At 44.0% G+C, this 16,209-nt stretch overlaps 1 protein-coding gene across 2 annotated transcripts in view; it reads right to left on the bottom strand.

Moving 5' to 3' along the window:
• The window catches only part of TXNRD2 (thioredoxin reductase 2), a 169,251-nt gene extending 162,643 nt beyond the window's left edge, over positions 1-6,608 (bottom strand). For both annotated transcript variants that reach the window (XM_040416326.1, XM_040416327.1), the window contains exon 1: positions 6,476-6,608. In XM_040416326.1, the coding sequence (XP_040272260.1) occupies positions 6,476-6,548 (73 nt within the window). In that variant the 5' untranslated portion in view covers positions 6,549-6,608. The remainder of the gene's footprint in view (positions 1-6,475) is intronic.
• Between the last annotated feature and the right edge of the window lie 9,601 nt (positions 6,609-16,209).

The raw sequence follows: 16,209 nt of genomic DNA, 5'->3' as shown, positions 1-16,209 counted from the left end.
GTCATCACATGATCCATCACATGATCTTTTACCATGGTGATGGATCATGTGATGACCGGAGTGATGTCACCACAGGTCCTGTCCAGCAAAGGAGACAGAAGGAGATGCCGGGCTGCGCGATCAAGTGGACTAAGGTGCTATTTTACTATGCATTCTGTATTCAGAATGCTATTATTTTCCCTTATAACCATGTTATAAGGGAAAATAATACAATCTACACAACCCCGATCCCAAGCCCGAACTTCTGTGAAGAAGTTCGGGATTGGGTACCAAACATGAGCGATTTTTCTCACGTGAGTGCAAAACGCATTACAATGTTTTGCACAACCGCACATTTTCCCGCAACGCCCGTCTGAAAGAGGCCTTAGGCCTCTTGCACACGAACTATAGGGATTAGGTCCGGATGCGTTCTGGGTGCGTTCAGGAAAACTCGCACCATTTCGCAAGCAAGTTCAGTCTGCGATTGTGTTCAGATGTTCCAGGTTTTTTTGCGCGGGTGCAATGCGCATTGATGCGTTTTTCACGCGCATGATAAAAAAACTGAAGGTTTACAAACAACATCTCTTAGCAACCATCAGTGAAAAACGTATCACATCCACACTTGCTTGCGGATGCAATGCGTTTTTCACACAGCCCCATTCACTTCTATGGGGCCGGGGCCAGGGCTGCGTGAAAAACGCAGAATATAGAACATGCTGCTATTTTCACGCAACACAGAAGTGATGCATGAAAAACAACGCTCATGTACACAGACCCATTGAAATGAATAAATGCGGGGCGCAATGCGTTCACATCACGCATTGCACACGCTTTGAAAACTCGCTCGTATGAAAGGGGCCTAATCCTGTCAGTGTGAACAGAACTTAAAGAGCATCTGTCAGCAGATTTGTACCTATGAAACTGGCTGACCTGTCCCATGTGCACTTGGCAGCTGAAAACATCATGTTCATATGTGCCCGCATTGCAGAGAAAAATGATGTTTTAATATATGCAAAGGAGCCTCTAGGAGCAATGGGGGCGTTTCCATTACACCTAGATGCTCTGCTCTTTCTGCAACTGCCTGTGAGATCCAGCCCCCTGGATCTCACAGGCCGGAAGCTGTATGAGTAATACTCACTGTATGGCCTCATGCACACAACAGTATTTTTTCACGGTCCGCAAAACGGGGTTCCGTTGTTCCGTGATCCGTTTGCGTTTTTGTTTCCGTGTGTCTTCCTTGATTTTTGGAGGATCACCAGACATGAAAAGTGAAAAAAAATCTAAGTCAAGTTTGCCTTGCAAATGATAGGAAAAAAACGGACACGGATCATGGACGCGGATGACAATCTTGTGTGGCTCCGTGTTTTTTCACGGACCCATTGACTTGAATGGGTCCGCGAACCGTTGTCCGTGAAAAAAATAGGACAGGTCATATTTTTTTCACGGACTGGAAACACGGATCATAGACGCGGATGACAAACGGTGCATTATCCGAGTTCTCAACGGACCCATTGAAAGTCAATGGGTCCGCAGAAAATCACGGAAAACGGAACGGACACAACAACGGTCGTGTGCATGAGGCCTATTACTCATACAGCCAATGCATTCCAATACAGAAGTATTGGAATGCATTGTAAAGGATTAGACCCCACAAAAGTCCCAAAGTAAAACTAAAAATAAAGTGATAAAAAAGTTGAAAAAATAAAGTTTACCCCCCAAAAATTAAAAGTTTCAAGTAAAAATAAACAAAAACGTCATTTTCCCCAAATAAAGTTAAAAAAATGGTAAAAAATAGGGGGAAAAAAAAAAGTTTACATATTAGGTATCGCCGAGTCCGTATCGATCGGCTCTATAAACATATCACATGAACTAACTCCTCAGATGAAAACCGTAAAAAATAAAAACTGTGCTAAATAAACCATTTTTTTGTCACCTTACATCACAAAAAGTACAACAGAAAGCGATCAAAAAGGCGTATGCCCACCAAAACAGTACCAATCTAACCGTCACCTCATCCCGCAAAAAATTAGCCCCTACCTGAGACAATCGCCCCCAAAAATATATATATGGCTCAGAATATGGAGACACTAAAACAATTTTTTTTTGGTTTCAAAAATGAAATTATTGTGTAAAACTTACATAAATAAAAAAAATATATACATATTAGGTATCGCCACGTCCGTATCGACCGGCTCTATAACAATATCACATGACCTAACCCCTCAGATGAACACTGTAAAAAATTAAAAATAAAAACTGTGCTAAATAAACCATTTTTGGTCATCTTACATCACAAAAACTGTAATAGCAAGAGATCAAAAAGTCATATGCACCCCAAAATACTGCCAATAAAACAGTCATCTCATCCCGCAAAAATCATACCCTACCCAAGATAATCGCCTAAAAACTGAAAAAACTAAGGCTCTCAGACTATGGAAACACTAAAACATGTTTTTTTTTTTTTTTTATGAAATCATTGTGTAAAACTTACATAAATAAAAAAAAAAGTATACATATTAGGTATCGCCGCGTCCGTGACAACCTGACCTACAAAAATACCACATGATCTAACCTGTCAGATGAATGTTGTAAATAACAAAAAATAAAAACGGTGCCAAAACAGCTATTTCTTGTTACCTTGCCTTACAAAAAGTGTAATATAGAGCAACCAAAAATCAGATGTACCCTAAAATAGTACCAACAATACTGCCACCCTATCCCGTAGTCTCTAAAATGGGGCCACTTTTTTGGAGTTTCTACTCTAGGGGTGCATCAGGGGGGCTTCAAATGGGACATGGTGAAAAAAAACTGTCCAGCAAAATCTGCCTTCCAAAAACCGTATGGCATTCCTTTCCTTCTGCGCCCTGCCGTGTGCCCGTACAGCGGTTTACGACGACATATGGGGTGTTTCTGAACACTACAGAATCAGAGCCATAAATATTGAGTTTGGTTTGGCTGTTAACCCTTGCTTTGTAACTGGAAAAAAATTATTAAAATGGAAAATCTGCCTTAGGCTACTTTCACACTAGCGTTCGGAGCGGGTCCGTCTGATGTTTCATCAGACGGATCCGCTCCTATAATGCAGACGTTTGCATCCGTTCAGAACGGATCCGTCTGCATTATAACTTAGAAAATTTTCTAAGTGTGAAAGTAGCCTGAGCGGATCCGTTCAGACTTTACATTGAAAGTCAATGGGGGACGGATCCGCTTGAAGATTGAGCCATATAGTGTCATCTTCAAGCGGATCCGTCCCCATTGACTTCCATTATAAGTCTGGACGGATCCGCTCGCCTCCGCACGGCCAGGCGAACACCCGAACGCTGCAAGCAGCGTTCAGGTGTCCGCTCACTGAGCGGAGCGGAGGCTGAGCGCTGGCAGGCGGATGCATTCTCAGTGGATCCGCCTCCACTGAGAGTGCATTAGGGCCGGACGGCTGCGTTCAGGACCACTCGTGAGCCCCTTCAAACGGAGCTCACGAGCGGACACCTGAACGCAGGTGTGAAAGTAGCCTTAAAAGGGAAATTCTTTAAATTCTATTTCTATTTTCCATTAATTCTTGTGGAACACCTAAAGGGTTAACAAAGTTTGAAAAATCAGTTTTGAATACCTTGAGGGGTGTAGTTTCTAGAATGGGGTCATTTTTGGGTGGTTTCTATTATGTAAGCCTCACAAAGTGACTTCAGACCTGAACTGGTCATTATAAAGTGGGTTTTTGAAAATGTCTAAAAAAAATTCAAGATTTGCTTCTAAACATCTAAGCCTTGTAACGTCCCCAAAAAATAAAATGTCATTCCCAAAATGATCCAAACATGAAGTAGACATATGGTGAATGTAAAGTAATAACTATTTTTGTAGGTATTACTATGTATTATAGAAGTAGAGAAATTGAAACTTGGAAATTTGCAAATATTTCCACATTTTTGGCAAATTTGGTATTTCTTTATAAATAAAAATGAATTATTTTGACTCCATTTTACCAGTGTCATGAAGTACAATATGTGACAAAAAAAAAAAACTATCTCAGAATGGCCTGGATAAGTCAAAGCGTTTTAAAGTTATCACCACATAAAGTGACACTGGTCAGATTTGCAAAAAAAAATGGCCTGGTCCTTAAGGAGTTTAGGGCTCTTTCACACTTGCGTTCTTGTCTTCCGGCATAGAGTTCAGTCGTCGGGGCTCTATGCCGGAAGAATCCTGATCAGTTTTATCCTAATGCATTCTGAATGGAGAGAAATCCGTTCAGGATGCATCAGGATGTCTTCAGTTCCGGAACGGAACGTTTTTTGGCCGGAGAAAATACCGCAGCATGCTGCGCTTTTTGCTCCGGCCAAAAATCCGGAACACTTGCCGCAAGGCCGGATCCGGAATTAATGCCCATTGGAAGGCATTGATCCGGATCCGGCCTTAAGCTAAACGTTGTTTAGGCGCATTGCCGGAGCCGACATTTAGCTTTTTCTGAATGGTTACCATGGTTGCCGGGACTCTAAAGTCCTGGCAGCCATGATAAAGTGTAGTGGGGAGCGGGGGAGCAGTGTACTTACCGTCCGTGCGGCTCCCCGGGCGCTCCAGAGTGACGTCAGGGCGCCCCAAGCGCATGGATCATGTGATCGCATGGATCACGTCATCCATGCGCATGGGGCGCTCTGACGTCATTCTGGAGCGCCCCGGGAGCCGCACGGACTGTAAGTATACCGCTCCCCCGCTCCCCGCTCCTACTATGGCAACCAGGACTTTAATAGCGTCCTGGGTGCCATAGTAACACTGAAAGCATTTGGAAGACGGTTCCGTCTTCAAATGCTTTCAGTACACTTGCGTTTTTCCGGATCCGGCGGGCACCTCCGGCAACGGAAGTGCATGCCGGATCCCAACAACGCAAGTGTGAAAGAGGCCTAAGAGCCCATGCACACACTGTGGGTTTGATGTTACTCCAATTGAAAGTGTGCCTGCTAACACTTACCGGTATATACATTTTTTTACCTACTGTGATAGAAATGCCTATTCTTTTCCACAATTTCGGACAAGAATAGGACATGCTTTTTTTTGCGGGGCCGCAGAACGGAAGTACGGATGTGGACGGCACACTGTGTGCTGTCCGTATCTTTTGTGGCCCCATTGAAATTGCGGAACGGGTCCGGACCCGTTCATGCGGCCATCTGAATGAGCCCTTAGGCTACTTTCACACTAGCGGCACGGGCCTCCGGCAGGCTGTTCCGTCGGGTGAACAGCCTGCCGGATCCGTCCTGCCGGTAGTGACCGTGTGCCCCCCGGACTGCCGCTCCGTCCCCACTGACTATAATAGGGGCGGAGGCACGGCAGCGCACGGCGAGAGGCTGCCGGAATAAAACTACAACATGTCCGACATTTATTCCGGCAGCCTCTCGCCGTGCCTCGCTGGAACTCCACCCCCATTATAGTCAATGGGGACGGAGTGACAGTCTGGAGGCACGCGGTCACTAGCGGCAGGACGTTCACCCGACGGAACAGCCTGCCGGAGGTCCGTGCCGCTAGTGTGAAAGTAGCCTTAGGGTCCATTCACACGTCCGTAAGTGTTTTGCAGATCCGCAAAACACGGACACCTGCAATGTGCGATCTGAAATTTGCAGACCGCACATCACAGGCACTATAATAGAAAATGCCTTTTCTGGACCGCAATTGCAGACAAGAATAGGACATGTTCTATTTTTTTCAGGAACGGAATTGCGGATCCCGAAAAAACAGATCCTGAAAAAACAGATGCGGATTCACATCCGTTCCAGCCCCATTGAAAGTGAATGGGTCCGCAAATTGCGGAACGAATGCGGACCCAAATTACGGATGTGTGAATGGACCCTTAGGCCTCATGCACACGACCGTTGTTTAGGTCCGCATCCGAGCCGCCGTCTTGGCGGCTCGGATGCGGACCCATTCACTTTAATGGGGCCGCAAAAGATGCAGACAGCACTCCGTGTGCTGTCCGCATCAGTGGCTCCGTTCCACGCCCCCCGCAAAAAAATATAACATGTCCTATTCTTGTCTGCGCTTTGCGGACAAGAATAGGCATTTATATTTCCGGCACCCATTCCGTTCCGCAAATTGCGGAAGGCAACACAGGCGGCTTCCGTTGTTTGCGGACCGCAAAAAACGGCACGGCCGTGTGCATGAGGCCTTATTCTCGTGGAATCCGCACAGAAAAGCAAGCTGATTAGCCACATGTAATGCGATATATCCTAGTGCGGATCCGCAGCACTTCAGATTTCTGCCGATTCCCACATAAATACGGGTCAGGTTTGCCATAGTCAGATCCGGCATGTGAACGCACAGTACGGCTACACTGACACCACATTGGGCTACATGGCAGTTATACGTATTTATAGGGGTCTTATATAGGGGCGTGCCATGTCCTACACCATGTCAGAACACTGATGTGTCACGTGACTACAGAAACGGACTGAATGTAGTTGCGGAGGTGACACGGGGGCGTCATGCTCACACTTCAATACTCCGGTTCCCCAGATACCTGCTAAGCCCCGACTACACGTGAGGGATACCAGGCCACTTCTCCTAGCCGAGCACCTCCACAGGGCCGCCATGCGTGCGAGGACCCCGAGGTCTGCCCTTTGCGCGCCTGCTCGTGTGTTTCCGCCCTGACGTAGTGACAGTACTAGGACGGGTTACTACTGCTCTCCAGCGCCGGTAACGACAGCTGTCATGTGCTAAGTCATACGTCTAACCACGCCCCGCAGGTCATGTGACCGTCCGCCGCACGTCTCCCACTTTTGCTATTATAGGTCCAAACTGAAGTTGGATTCTTTTTACCATAATTTGTGTGTTTTAACACATCATGTTTAACGGCAGCATCACACTAAAGCCTCATTCACATGTCCGTGTTCTCCACGGACACCACACCTCCCTATTCATTTTAGGGCTTGTTCACACGACCGTATGGTTTTGCGGTCCGTTTTTCACGGATCCGTTGTTCCGTTTTCTGGATCCGTTGTGTTTCCGTTTCCGTTCAGTTTTGCGGTCCCCAATGCACGGAACGGCCGTATGCATGACGCCATACGGACATGTGTTCCATATGCATTCCGTTTTTTATACGGACCCATTGACTTGAATTGAGCCACTGAACGTGATTTGCGGACAATAATAGGACCTGACTCAAAATGTTGCAGAACGGAAATACGGAAACGGAATGCATGCAGAGTACATTTGTTTTTTTGTGCGGAACATCTGAAAAGAATAGTTCCATATACGGGCCGTATCCGGAACACAAAAACTGCCCATATATACGGAAAGCAAAAAACGTTTGTGTGCACGAGCCCTTAATTCACACATCAGTGTTTTAGCACGGTCGGTCCGTGGGTCCGTTTTTTTTAGCACGGATGCATGCTCTATTTTGTCCGTGTTCACGGATCCATCACGCCCATTATGGTCTATGGGTCCGTGAAAACCACGGATGCAACACGGACGCCATTCATGTTGCATCCGTGTTTCACGGATCATTAAGAAGAGATTCTTTGAAAATTATTTTTCAGCTGTTCAGTGTCAATGAAACACGGATCCTTCACGGACAGCTTCACGGATGCATCACTGACCACCTGCTCACGGATTTGAGCACGGACGTGTGATTAAGGCTTTAGTTCGTAAATTATGACTTTTCCCAATAATAAAATATGTTGTATGCAGCTTTCCTGAAGTAAAATTAGTTGACAGCAAAAATGACTGGCACAAATGGGCATTAAAGTTGGCATAAAAGAGTGCTTTAAGGGTTAAATGACTTGTCAGGTTCTGGGAACAAAAACTGGCATCAAAGTGAGCAGACGTACATTTTTTTACTGATTTCAGTAAATATTATTTTATAGGGGTTTTCTGAGACACATATACTGATAGCCTTATCCTCTGGTTAGATCATGAGTATCTGATAGGTGGGGGTCTGACACCTAGGACCCCCGCCGATCAGTTTGAGAAGGCACCAGCGCTTGCAATAGCTTCATGGCCATCTCGCAGCTTTGCTAGGCCAAGTGAGATAACGGCATCTTAATGTGCAAAGACCTAGAAGCTCGCACTTCAAGGCTTCCTACTGATGCCCCGTTCGGCCAATGGGGGGGCATTGGTAGTTGCGCTGATAGTGTTCATGCTGCAATTCTTATTTTGGCCACCAGATGGCAGGGCAGGATAAGAAATTAGCAATTTTCAGTGTACGGCCTCTTGCACATGACTCTATGGCTGTTTTAGTATTTTGCAATCCGCAAAAAACGGATCTGCAAAAAATACGGATGACGTCCGTGTGTTTTTTCATTTTTTGCGGAACGGAACTGCTGGTCCCTGATAGAACAGTACTATCCTTGTCCATTATGCGGACAATAATAGGACATGTTCTATCTTTGAACGGAACGGAAATACGGAAACGGAAGGCATATGGACTCCCGTTTTTTGCGGATCCATTGAAATGAATGGTTCCATATATGGTCAGTATACAGAACGCAAAAAACAGAACGGAAAAAAGAAGCCTAAGGCCTCATTACACAACCGTTGTTTTGGTCCGAATCCAAGCCGCAGTTTTTGAGGCTTGGATGCGGACCTATTCACTTCAATGGGGCCGCAAAAGATGCAGACAGCACTCCGTGTGCTGTCCACATCCGTTGCTCCGTTCCGTGGTCTGCAAAAAAAATATAACCTGTCCTAACATAGTAACATAGTACATAAGGCCGAAAAAAGACATTTGTCCATCCAGTTCGCCCTGTTATCCTGCAAGTTGATCCAGAGGAAGGCAAAAAAAACCTGTGAGGTAAAAGCCAATTTTCCTCACTTTAGGGGAATAAAAAATTCCTTCCCGACTCCAATCAGGCAATCAGAATAACTCCCTGGATCAACGACCCCTCTCTACTAGCTATAGCCTGTAATATTATTACACTCCAGAAATACATCCAGGCCCCTCTTGAATTCCTTTATTGTACTCACCATCACCACCTCCTCAGGCAGAGAGTTCATAGTCTCACTGCTCTTACCGTAAAGAATCCTTTTCTATGTTTGGGTACAAACCTTCTTTCCTCCAGAGACAGAGGATGTCCCCTCGTCACAGTCACAGTCCTGGGGATAAATAGATGAGGGGAGAGATCTCTGTACTGACCCCTGATATATTTATACATAGTAATTAGATCTACCCTCAGTCGTCTTTTTTCTAACGTGAAAAACCCTAATTTTGATAATCTTTCAGGGTACTGTAGTTGCTCCATTCCAGTTATTACTTTAGTTGCCCTCCTCTGGACCCTCTCCAGCTCTGCTATGTCTGCTTTGTTCACTGGAGCCCAGAACTGTACACAGTACTCCATGTGTGGTCTGACTAATGATTTGTAAAGTAGTAGGAATATGTTCTCATCACGGGCATCTATGCCCCTTTTGATGCAACCCATTATCTTATTGGCCTTGGCAGCAGCTGCCTGACACTGGTTTTTGCAGCTTAGTTTGCTGTTTATTAAAATTCCTAGATCCTTTTCCATGTCAGTGTTACCGAGTGTTTCACCATTTACTATGTACGGGTGACTTGCATTTTTCCTTCCCATGTGCATAACTTTACATTTATCAGTGTTAAACCTCATCTGCCACTTATCTGCCCAAGCCTCCAATCTATCCATATCCCTCTGTAGTAGTATACTGTCCTCTTCAGTGTTAATTACTTTACACAGTTTAGTGTCATCTGCGAAAATTGATACTTTAACTATGCAAACCTTCTACAAGATCATTAATAAATATATTGAAGAGAATAGGGCCCAATACTGACCCCTGAGGTACTCCACTAGTGACAGTGACCCAATCTGAGTATGTACCGTTAAAGGGTTTCTATCACTTCGTATGACATATTTAGGTGTCAGACACTAGCGATCCGCTAGTGTCTGCTCTGGCCAACCATCCTAATATGATAGGCTTTGGGGCAGCCGTTTTGCTAAAATAACAACTTATATCTATATGCTAATGAGCCTCTAGGTGCTATGGGGGCGTCATTAGCACCTAGAGGCTCCGTCTACCTTCATAAACTGTCGCCGCCCAGCGCGTCCCTCCAGCCCGCCCATCTCCTGCTGAATGCGATCCTCTCTGTGCGCGTCTCTGTTCTGCGCATGCGCAGTGAATGTCTGACCGCTTCCCTGCTCAGACATCTCCACTGCGCCTGTTCCTCGGAGCACTATGATGTCATCGGCGCAGGCGCAGTGGAGATGTCTGAGCAGGGAAGCGGTCAGACATTCACTGCGCATGCGCAGAACAGAGACGCGCACGGAGAGGATCGCATTCAGCAGGAGATGGGCGGGCTGGAGGGACGCGCTGGGCGGCGACAGTTTATGAAGGTAGACGGAGCCTCTAGGTGCTAATGACGCCCCCATAGCACCTAGAGGCTCATTAGCATATAGATATAAGTTGTTATTTTAGCAAAACGGCTGCCCCAAAGCCTATCATATTAGGATGGTTTGTTAGAGCAGACACTAGCGGATCGCTAGTGTCTGACACCTAAATATGTCATACGAAGTGATAGAAACCCTTTAATAACCACCCTCTGTTTTCTATCATTGAGCCAGTTACTTACCCACTTACAGACGTTTTCTCCCAGTCCGAGCATTCTCATTTTATATACTAACCTTTTATGTGGTACAGTGTCAAATGCTTTGGAGAAGTCCAGATACACAACATCCATTGATTCGCCGCTGTCAAGTCTAGAACTTACCTCCTCATAGAAACTGATTAAATTAGTTTGACATGACCGATCCCTCACAAAGCCATGCTGATATGGCGTTATTTGCTTATTTCCGTTAAGATGCTCTAAGATAGCATCTCTCAGAAAACCTTCAAACAGTTTACCCACAACAGATGTTAAACTTACCAGCCTATAGTTTCCAGGCTCTGTTTTTGGCCCCTTTTTGAATATTGGCACCACATTTGCCATGCGCCAATCCTGTGGGACATTCCCTGTCAGTATAGAGTCCGCAAATATCAGAAATAAGGTCTGGCTATGACATTACTTAATTCCCTTAGGATACGGGGGTGTATGCCATCCGGTCCTGGCGATTTGTCTATTTTGATCTTTTTAAGTCGCTGTTGTACTTCTTCCTGGGTCAGACAGGACACTTTTAATGGCGAATTTATTTCAACATTCAGCATTTCATCTGACAGTTTATATTCCTCAGTGAATACATTGGAGAAAAAAATATTTAACAGCTTTGCTTTCTCCTCGTCGCTCTCTGCAACTCCCCCCTCATTACTCTTCAAAGGGCCGACACCTTCAGATTTATACTTTTTAACATTTATATAATTGAAGAACATTTTAGGGTTAGTTTTACTCTCTTTGGCAATTAATCTCTCGGTCTCTAGTTTGGCCACTTTTATTTGTTTTTTACATGTTCTGTTTTTTTCCTTATAGTTTTTCAGTGCTTCCGTGCTACCCTCCTGTTTTTGTGTTTTATATGCTTTCTTTTTGTCATTTATTGCTTTCTTTACAGTTCTGTTTATCCACATTGGTTTCTTTTTGTTCCTTAACCTTTTATTCCCATACGGTATGTACCTCTCACAATGAGCTTTTAGGATGCTTTTAAAGATGTCCCATTTTGTGGCTGTATTTTTATTTTTGAGGACTTTGTCCCAGTTAGTTAGGCCTATGGCCTCTCTTAGTTGGCTAAATTTAGCTTTTTTGAAGTTTGGTATTTTTGTTCCTCCCTGTAGAAACGCTCTTTTGAATGATAATTGGAAGGTTATTACTTTATGGTCACTATTTCCCAGGTGTCCCCCAACCTGCACGTCTGTTGTTCTGTCAGGTCTATTGGTTAATACTAAGTCCAGTATGGCCGTCCCTCTAGTCGGGTCCTGAACCAGTTGGGAGAGGTAATTGTCTTTGGTTATTGCCAAGAATCTGTTTCCTTTATGAGATATACAAGTTTCAGTTTCCCAGTCTATATCTGGGTAGTTGAAGTCCCCCATAATAACCACCTCATTATGATTTGCCGCCTTGTCTATCTCGTTTAGTAGTAGATTTTCTGTGGACTCTGGTATATTAGGTGGTTTATAGTAAACTCCTATTAGTAATTTATTGTTGTTTTAGCTCCATGTATCTCTACCCACAGTGACTCCACATGTTCATGTCCCTCACTTATATCTTCACGGAATGTGGGCTTTAGACAGGACTTTACATAAAGGCAAACCCCTCCCCCTCTCCGGTTTTGACGATCCTTTCTAAACAGAATGTAACCTTGTACATTAACTGCCCAGTCATAGCTATCAGCCAGCCATGTCTCAGTTATTCCCACTATGCCATAGTTCTCCTCACACATCACTAATTCCAGCTCCCCAGTTTTATTAGTCAGGCTTCTGGCATTAGTATACATACATTTGAGAGGTTTATGTATATTTTTTACCCTACACCTTTCCTTCTGAACTGTTCTAGTCCCTCCTTCCATTCCTCCCCCAGTCCCACTACCTTGCCCCCGGTCTCTATCTGCACTATCTTCCCCTTCTATAGTGTAATTTCCCTCCCCCTAGTCCCTAGTTTAAACACTCCTCCAACCTTCTAGCCATCTTTCTCCCCAGCACAGCTGCCCCTTCCCCATTGAGGTGCAGCCCATCCCTACGATAGAGCCTGTAGCCGATAGAGAAGTCGGCCAAGTTCTCCAGGAACCCAAACCCCTCCTTCCTACACCAGTTATTGAGCCACTTGTTAATCTCCCTAATCTCGTGGTACAGGCAATATTTCGGAAAATACTACCTTTGAGGTCCTTGCCCTAAGCTTTTGACCTAAATCCCTGAAATCATTTTTAAGGACTCTCCACCTACCCCTAACTTTGTCATTGGTTCCGATATGGACCATGACCGCTGGATCTTCTCCAGCCCCTCCCAGTAATCTGTCAACCCGATCCGCGATGTGTCGAACTCTAGCGCCAGGAAGACAGCACACTGTTCGGCGATCACGGTCTTTGTGACAGATTTCCCTATCTGTTCCCCTAATAATTGAGTCTCCCACTACCAGCACCTGTCTGGCCTGCCCTGCTCTCCTGGTCCCCTGCTTACCGGAGCTGACATTCCCCTGACTGGCAGAGGAAGTGTCCGTCTGCGGCAGTGCCGTCCCTGGACTGATATGCCCCTCATCTGCCAAACGTGCAAACTTGTTGGGGTGTGTCAGATCAGGGCTAGCCTCCCTGGCACTCTTCCCTCTACCCCGCTTTCTAACTGTTACCCAGCTAGCTACCTCACTTTCCTCAGCCTCCTCTCTGTCACCCTCCCCCTCATCTACCCCAAAGAGTGCTTATTCTTGTTCATTTGGCGGACAAGAATAGGCAGTTATATTAATAACTGTCCATGCCGTTCTGCAAATTGCGGAACACACACGGACGCCATCCGCAATTTGCGGACTGCAAAACACATAACGGTCGTGTGCATGTAGCCTTAATCCCATTTTAAAAATGAAAAATTATGTCGTGTGCATGTAGCCTTAATCCCATTTTAAAATGAAAAATTATAAAACATAATTTATAGGCTTATATTTGAGCTTCAAAAGCATCACAAAAAATAAAAAAAATATATAAAAAAATGTAAAGTTTAAATCACCCCCCTTTCCGTATAATTAAAAAATAAATACCTGGCAATAAATATAAACATCATGGGTATCACCGCGACCATAAACGCCCATACTATTAAAATATAAAAAAAAAAATTCAATACGGCGAATGGTGTAGCGGAAAAAAGGGTCATAATGGCCGATTTGCCATTTTTTCATTGCTTCTCTTACCCAAAAAAAGTTATAAAATGTGATCAAAAAGTCACGCACACTCCAAAATGGTATCAATAAAAACTACGGATTGACCCACAAAAAATGAGCCCCTAAACAGCTCAGTAGACATAAGTATCAAAAAAGTTTATGTTACGTTTTTTTTTCCAATTCCACCCCTTTTGGAATTTTTTTACCACTTCCCACTACATTTTATGCCATAATTAATGGTGGCATTCCGTTATGCATTCTGTCATAGAATTGCATTATGGTCCGTGGTAACGGAATCCATAACGCAATTCACCTTTTACCAGTAAACGACTCGCAAACGAATTTCATAACCGGAAATTTGCTTATCTCTAATTACCACCAAAATAATCTTATTTCTTTTCATTGACATAGGAAATAAGTCACCTATTTTTAAGGACTGTCCAGAAATGTCTGGATAGTTGGTAACCCTGCTGCCGGGGTCGGTGTAGAAGCACATCCAAGGGCCACTACGAACCCTCATTTTGAAAAGCACGTTTAAAAATCAGTGTGGAATCCATGCACCTTTTTTATGTCTTTTGATGGATTTTTTTTAAGTGTCGTTTTTTTACCCAATGGGGGTTGACTTCAATACAAAGTCGCTTTTTCAACTTGAGGTTTTTGGCGTTGATCTGCACACAAAAACAAATCGCACTAAAAACGTATGAAACATAGAAACATAGAATGTGTCGGCAGATAAGAACCATTTGGCCCATCTAGTCTGCCCAATATACTGAGTACTTTGGATTGCCCCTGGCCCTATCTTATATGAAGGATGGCCTTAGGCCTATCCCATGCATGCTTAAACTCCTCCACTGTATTTGCAGCTACCACTTCTGCAGGAAAGCTAATCCATGCATCCACTACTCTCTCAGTAAAATAATACTTCCTGATATTACTTTTAAACCTTTGCCCCTCTAATTTAAAACTATGTCCTCTTGTAGCAGTTTTTCTTCTTTTAAATATTCTCTCCTCTTTTACCTTGTTGATTCCCTTCATGTATTTAAAAGTTTCTATCATATCCCCTCTGTCTCATCTTTCTTCCAAGCTATACATGTTAAGGTCCTTTAATCTTTCCTGGTAAGTTTTATCCTGCAATCCATGTACCAGTTTAGTAGCTCTTCTCTGAACTCTCTCCAAAGTATCAATATCCTTCTGGAGATATGGTCTCCAGTACTGAGCACAATACTCCAAATGAGGTCTCACTAGTGCTCTGTAGAGCTGCATGAGCACCTCCCTCTTTCTACTGGTAATGCCTCTCCCTATACACCCAAGCATTCTGCTAGCATTTCCTGCTGCTCTATGACATTGTCTGCCTACCTTTAAGTCTTCTGAAATAATGACCCCTAAATCTCTTTCCTCAGATACTGAGGTTAGGACTGTATCACTGATTTTATATTCTGCTCTTGGGTTTTTACGCCCCAGGTGCATTATTTTGCACTTATCCACATAAAATGTTAGTTGCCAGATTTTTGACCATTCCTCTAGTTTTCCTAAATCCTTTTCCATTTGATGTAACCCTCCAGGAACATCAACCCTGTTACAAATCTTTGTGTCATCAGCAAAAAGACACACCTTACCATCGAGGCCTTCTGCAATTTTGCTGATAAAGATATTAAACAATATGGGTCCCAGAACAGATCCCTGAGGTACCCCACTGGTAACAAGACCTTGGTCTGAATATACTCCTTTGACTACAACCCTCTGTTGCCTGTCCCTCAGCCACTGCCTAATCCATTCAACAATATGGGAGTCCAAGCTCAAAGACTGCAATTTATTGATAAGCCTTCTGTGTGGGACAGTATCGAAAGCCTTACTGAAGTCTAGATAAGCGATGTCTACTGCACCTCCGCCATCTATTGTTTTAGTCACCCAATCAAAAAAATCAATAAGATTAGTTTGACATGATCTCCCTGAAGTAAACCCATGCTGTTTTTCATCTTTCAATCCATGGGATTTTAGATGTTCCACAATGCTCTCCTTAAGTATGGTTTCCATTAATTTCCCCACTATTGATGTCAGGCTTACTGGCCTATAGTTGCCCGATTCCTCCCTACTACCTTTCTTGTGAATCGGCACATTTGCTAATTTCCAATCTTCTGGGACGACTCCTGTTGCCAGTGATTGGTTAAATAAATCTGTTAATGGTTTTGCTAATTCACCGCTGAGCTCTTTTAATAGCTTTGGGTGTATCCCATCAGGCCCCTGTGACTTATTTGTATTGATTTTAGACAGCTGACTTAGAACCTCTTCCTCTGTAAAGACACATGCATCAAAAGATTCATTAGTCTTCTTTCCTAACTGAGGTCCTTTTCCTTCATTTTCCTTCGTAAAGACTGAACAGAAGTATTCATTGAGGCAGTCAGCTAGTTCTTTATCTTCTTCCATATACCTTCCTTCTTTTGTTTTTAATTTGGTAATTCCTTGTTTTAGTTTCCTTTTCTCATTTATGTATCTGAAGAATGCCTTATCGCCTTTTTTCC

The sequence above is a fragment of the Bufo bufo genome, chromosome 2 (genome assembly GCF_905171765.1).
Source record: "Bufo bufo chromosome 2, aBufBuf1.1, whole genome shotgun sequence".
Lineage (NCBI taxonomy): Eukaryota > Metazoa > Chordata > Amphibia > Anura > Bufonidae > Bufo > Bufo bufo.
Note: the sequence above shows the minus strand (reverse complement) of the source record. Positions and strands in the feature narration are given on the sequence as shown.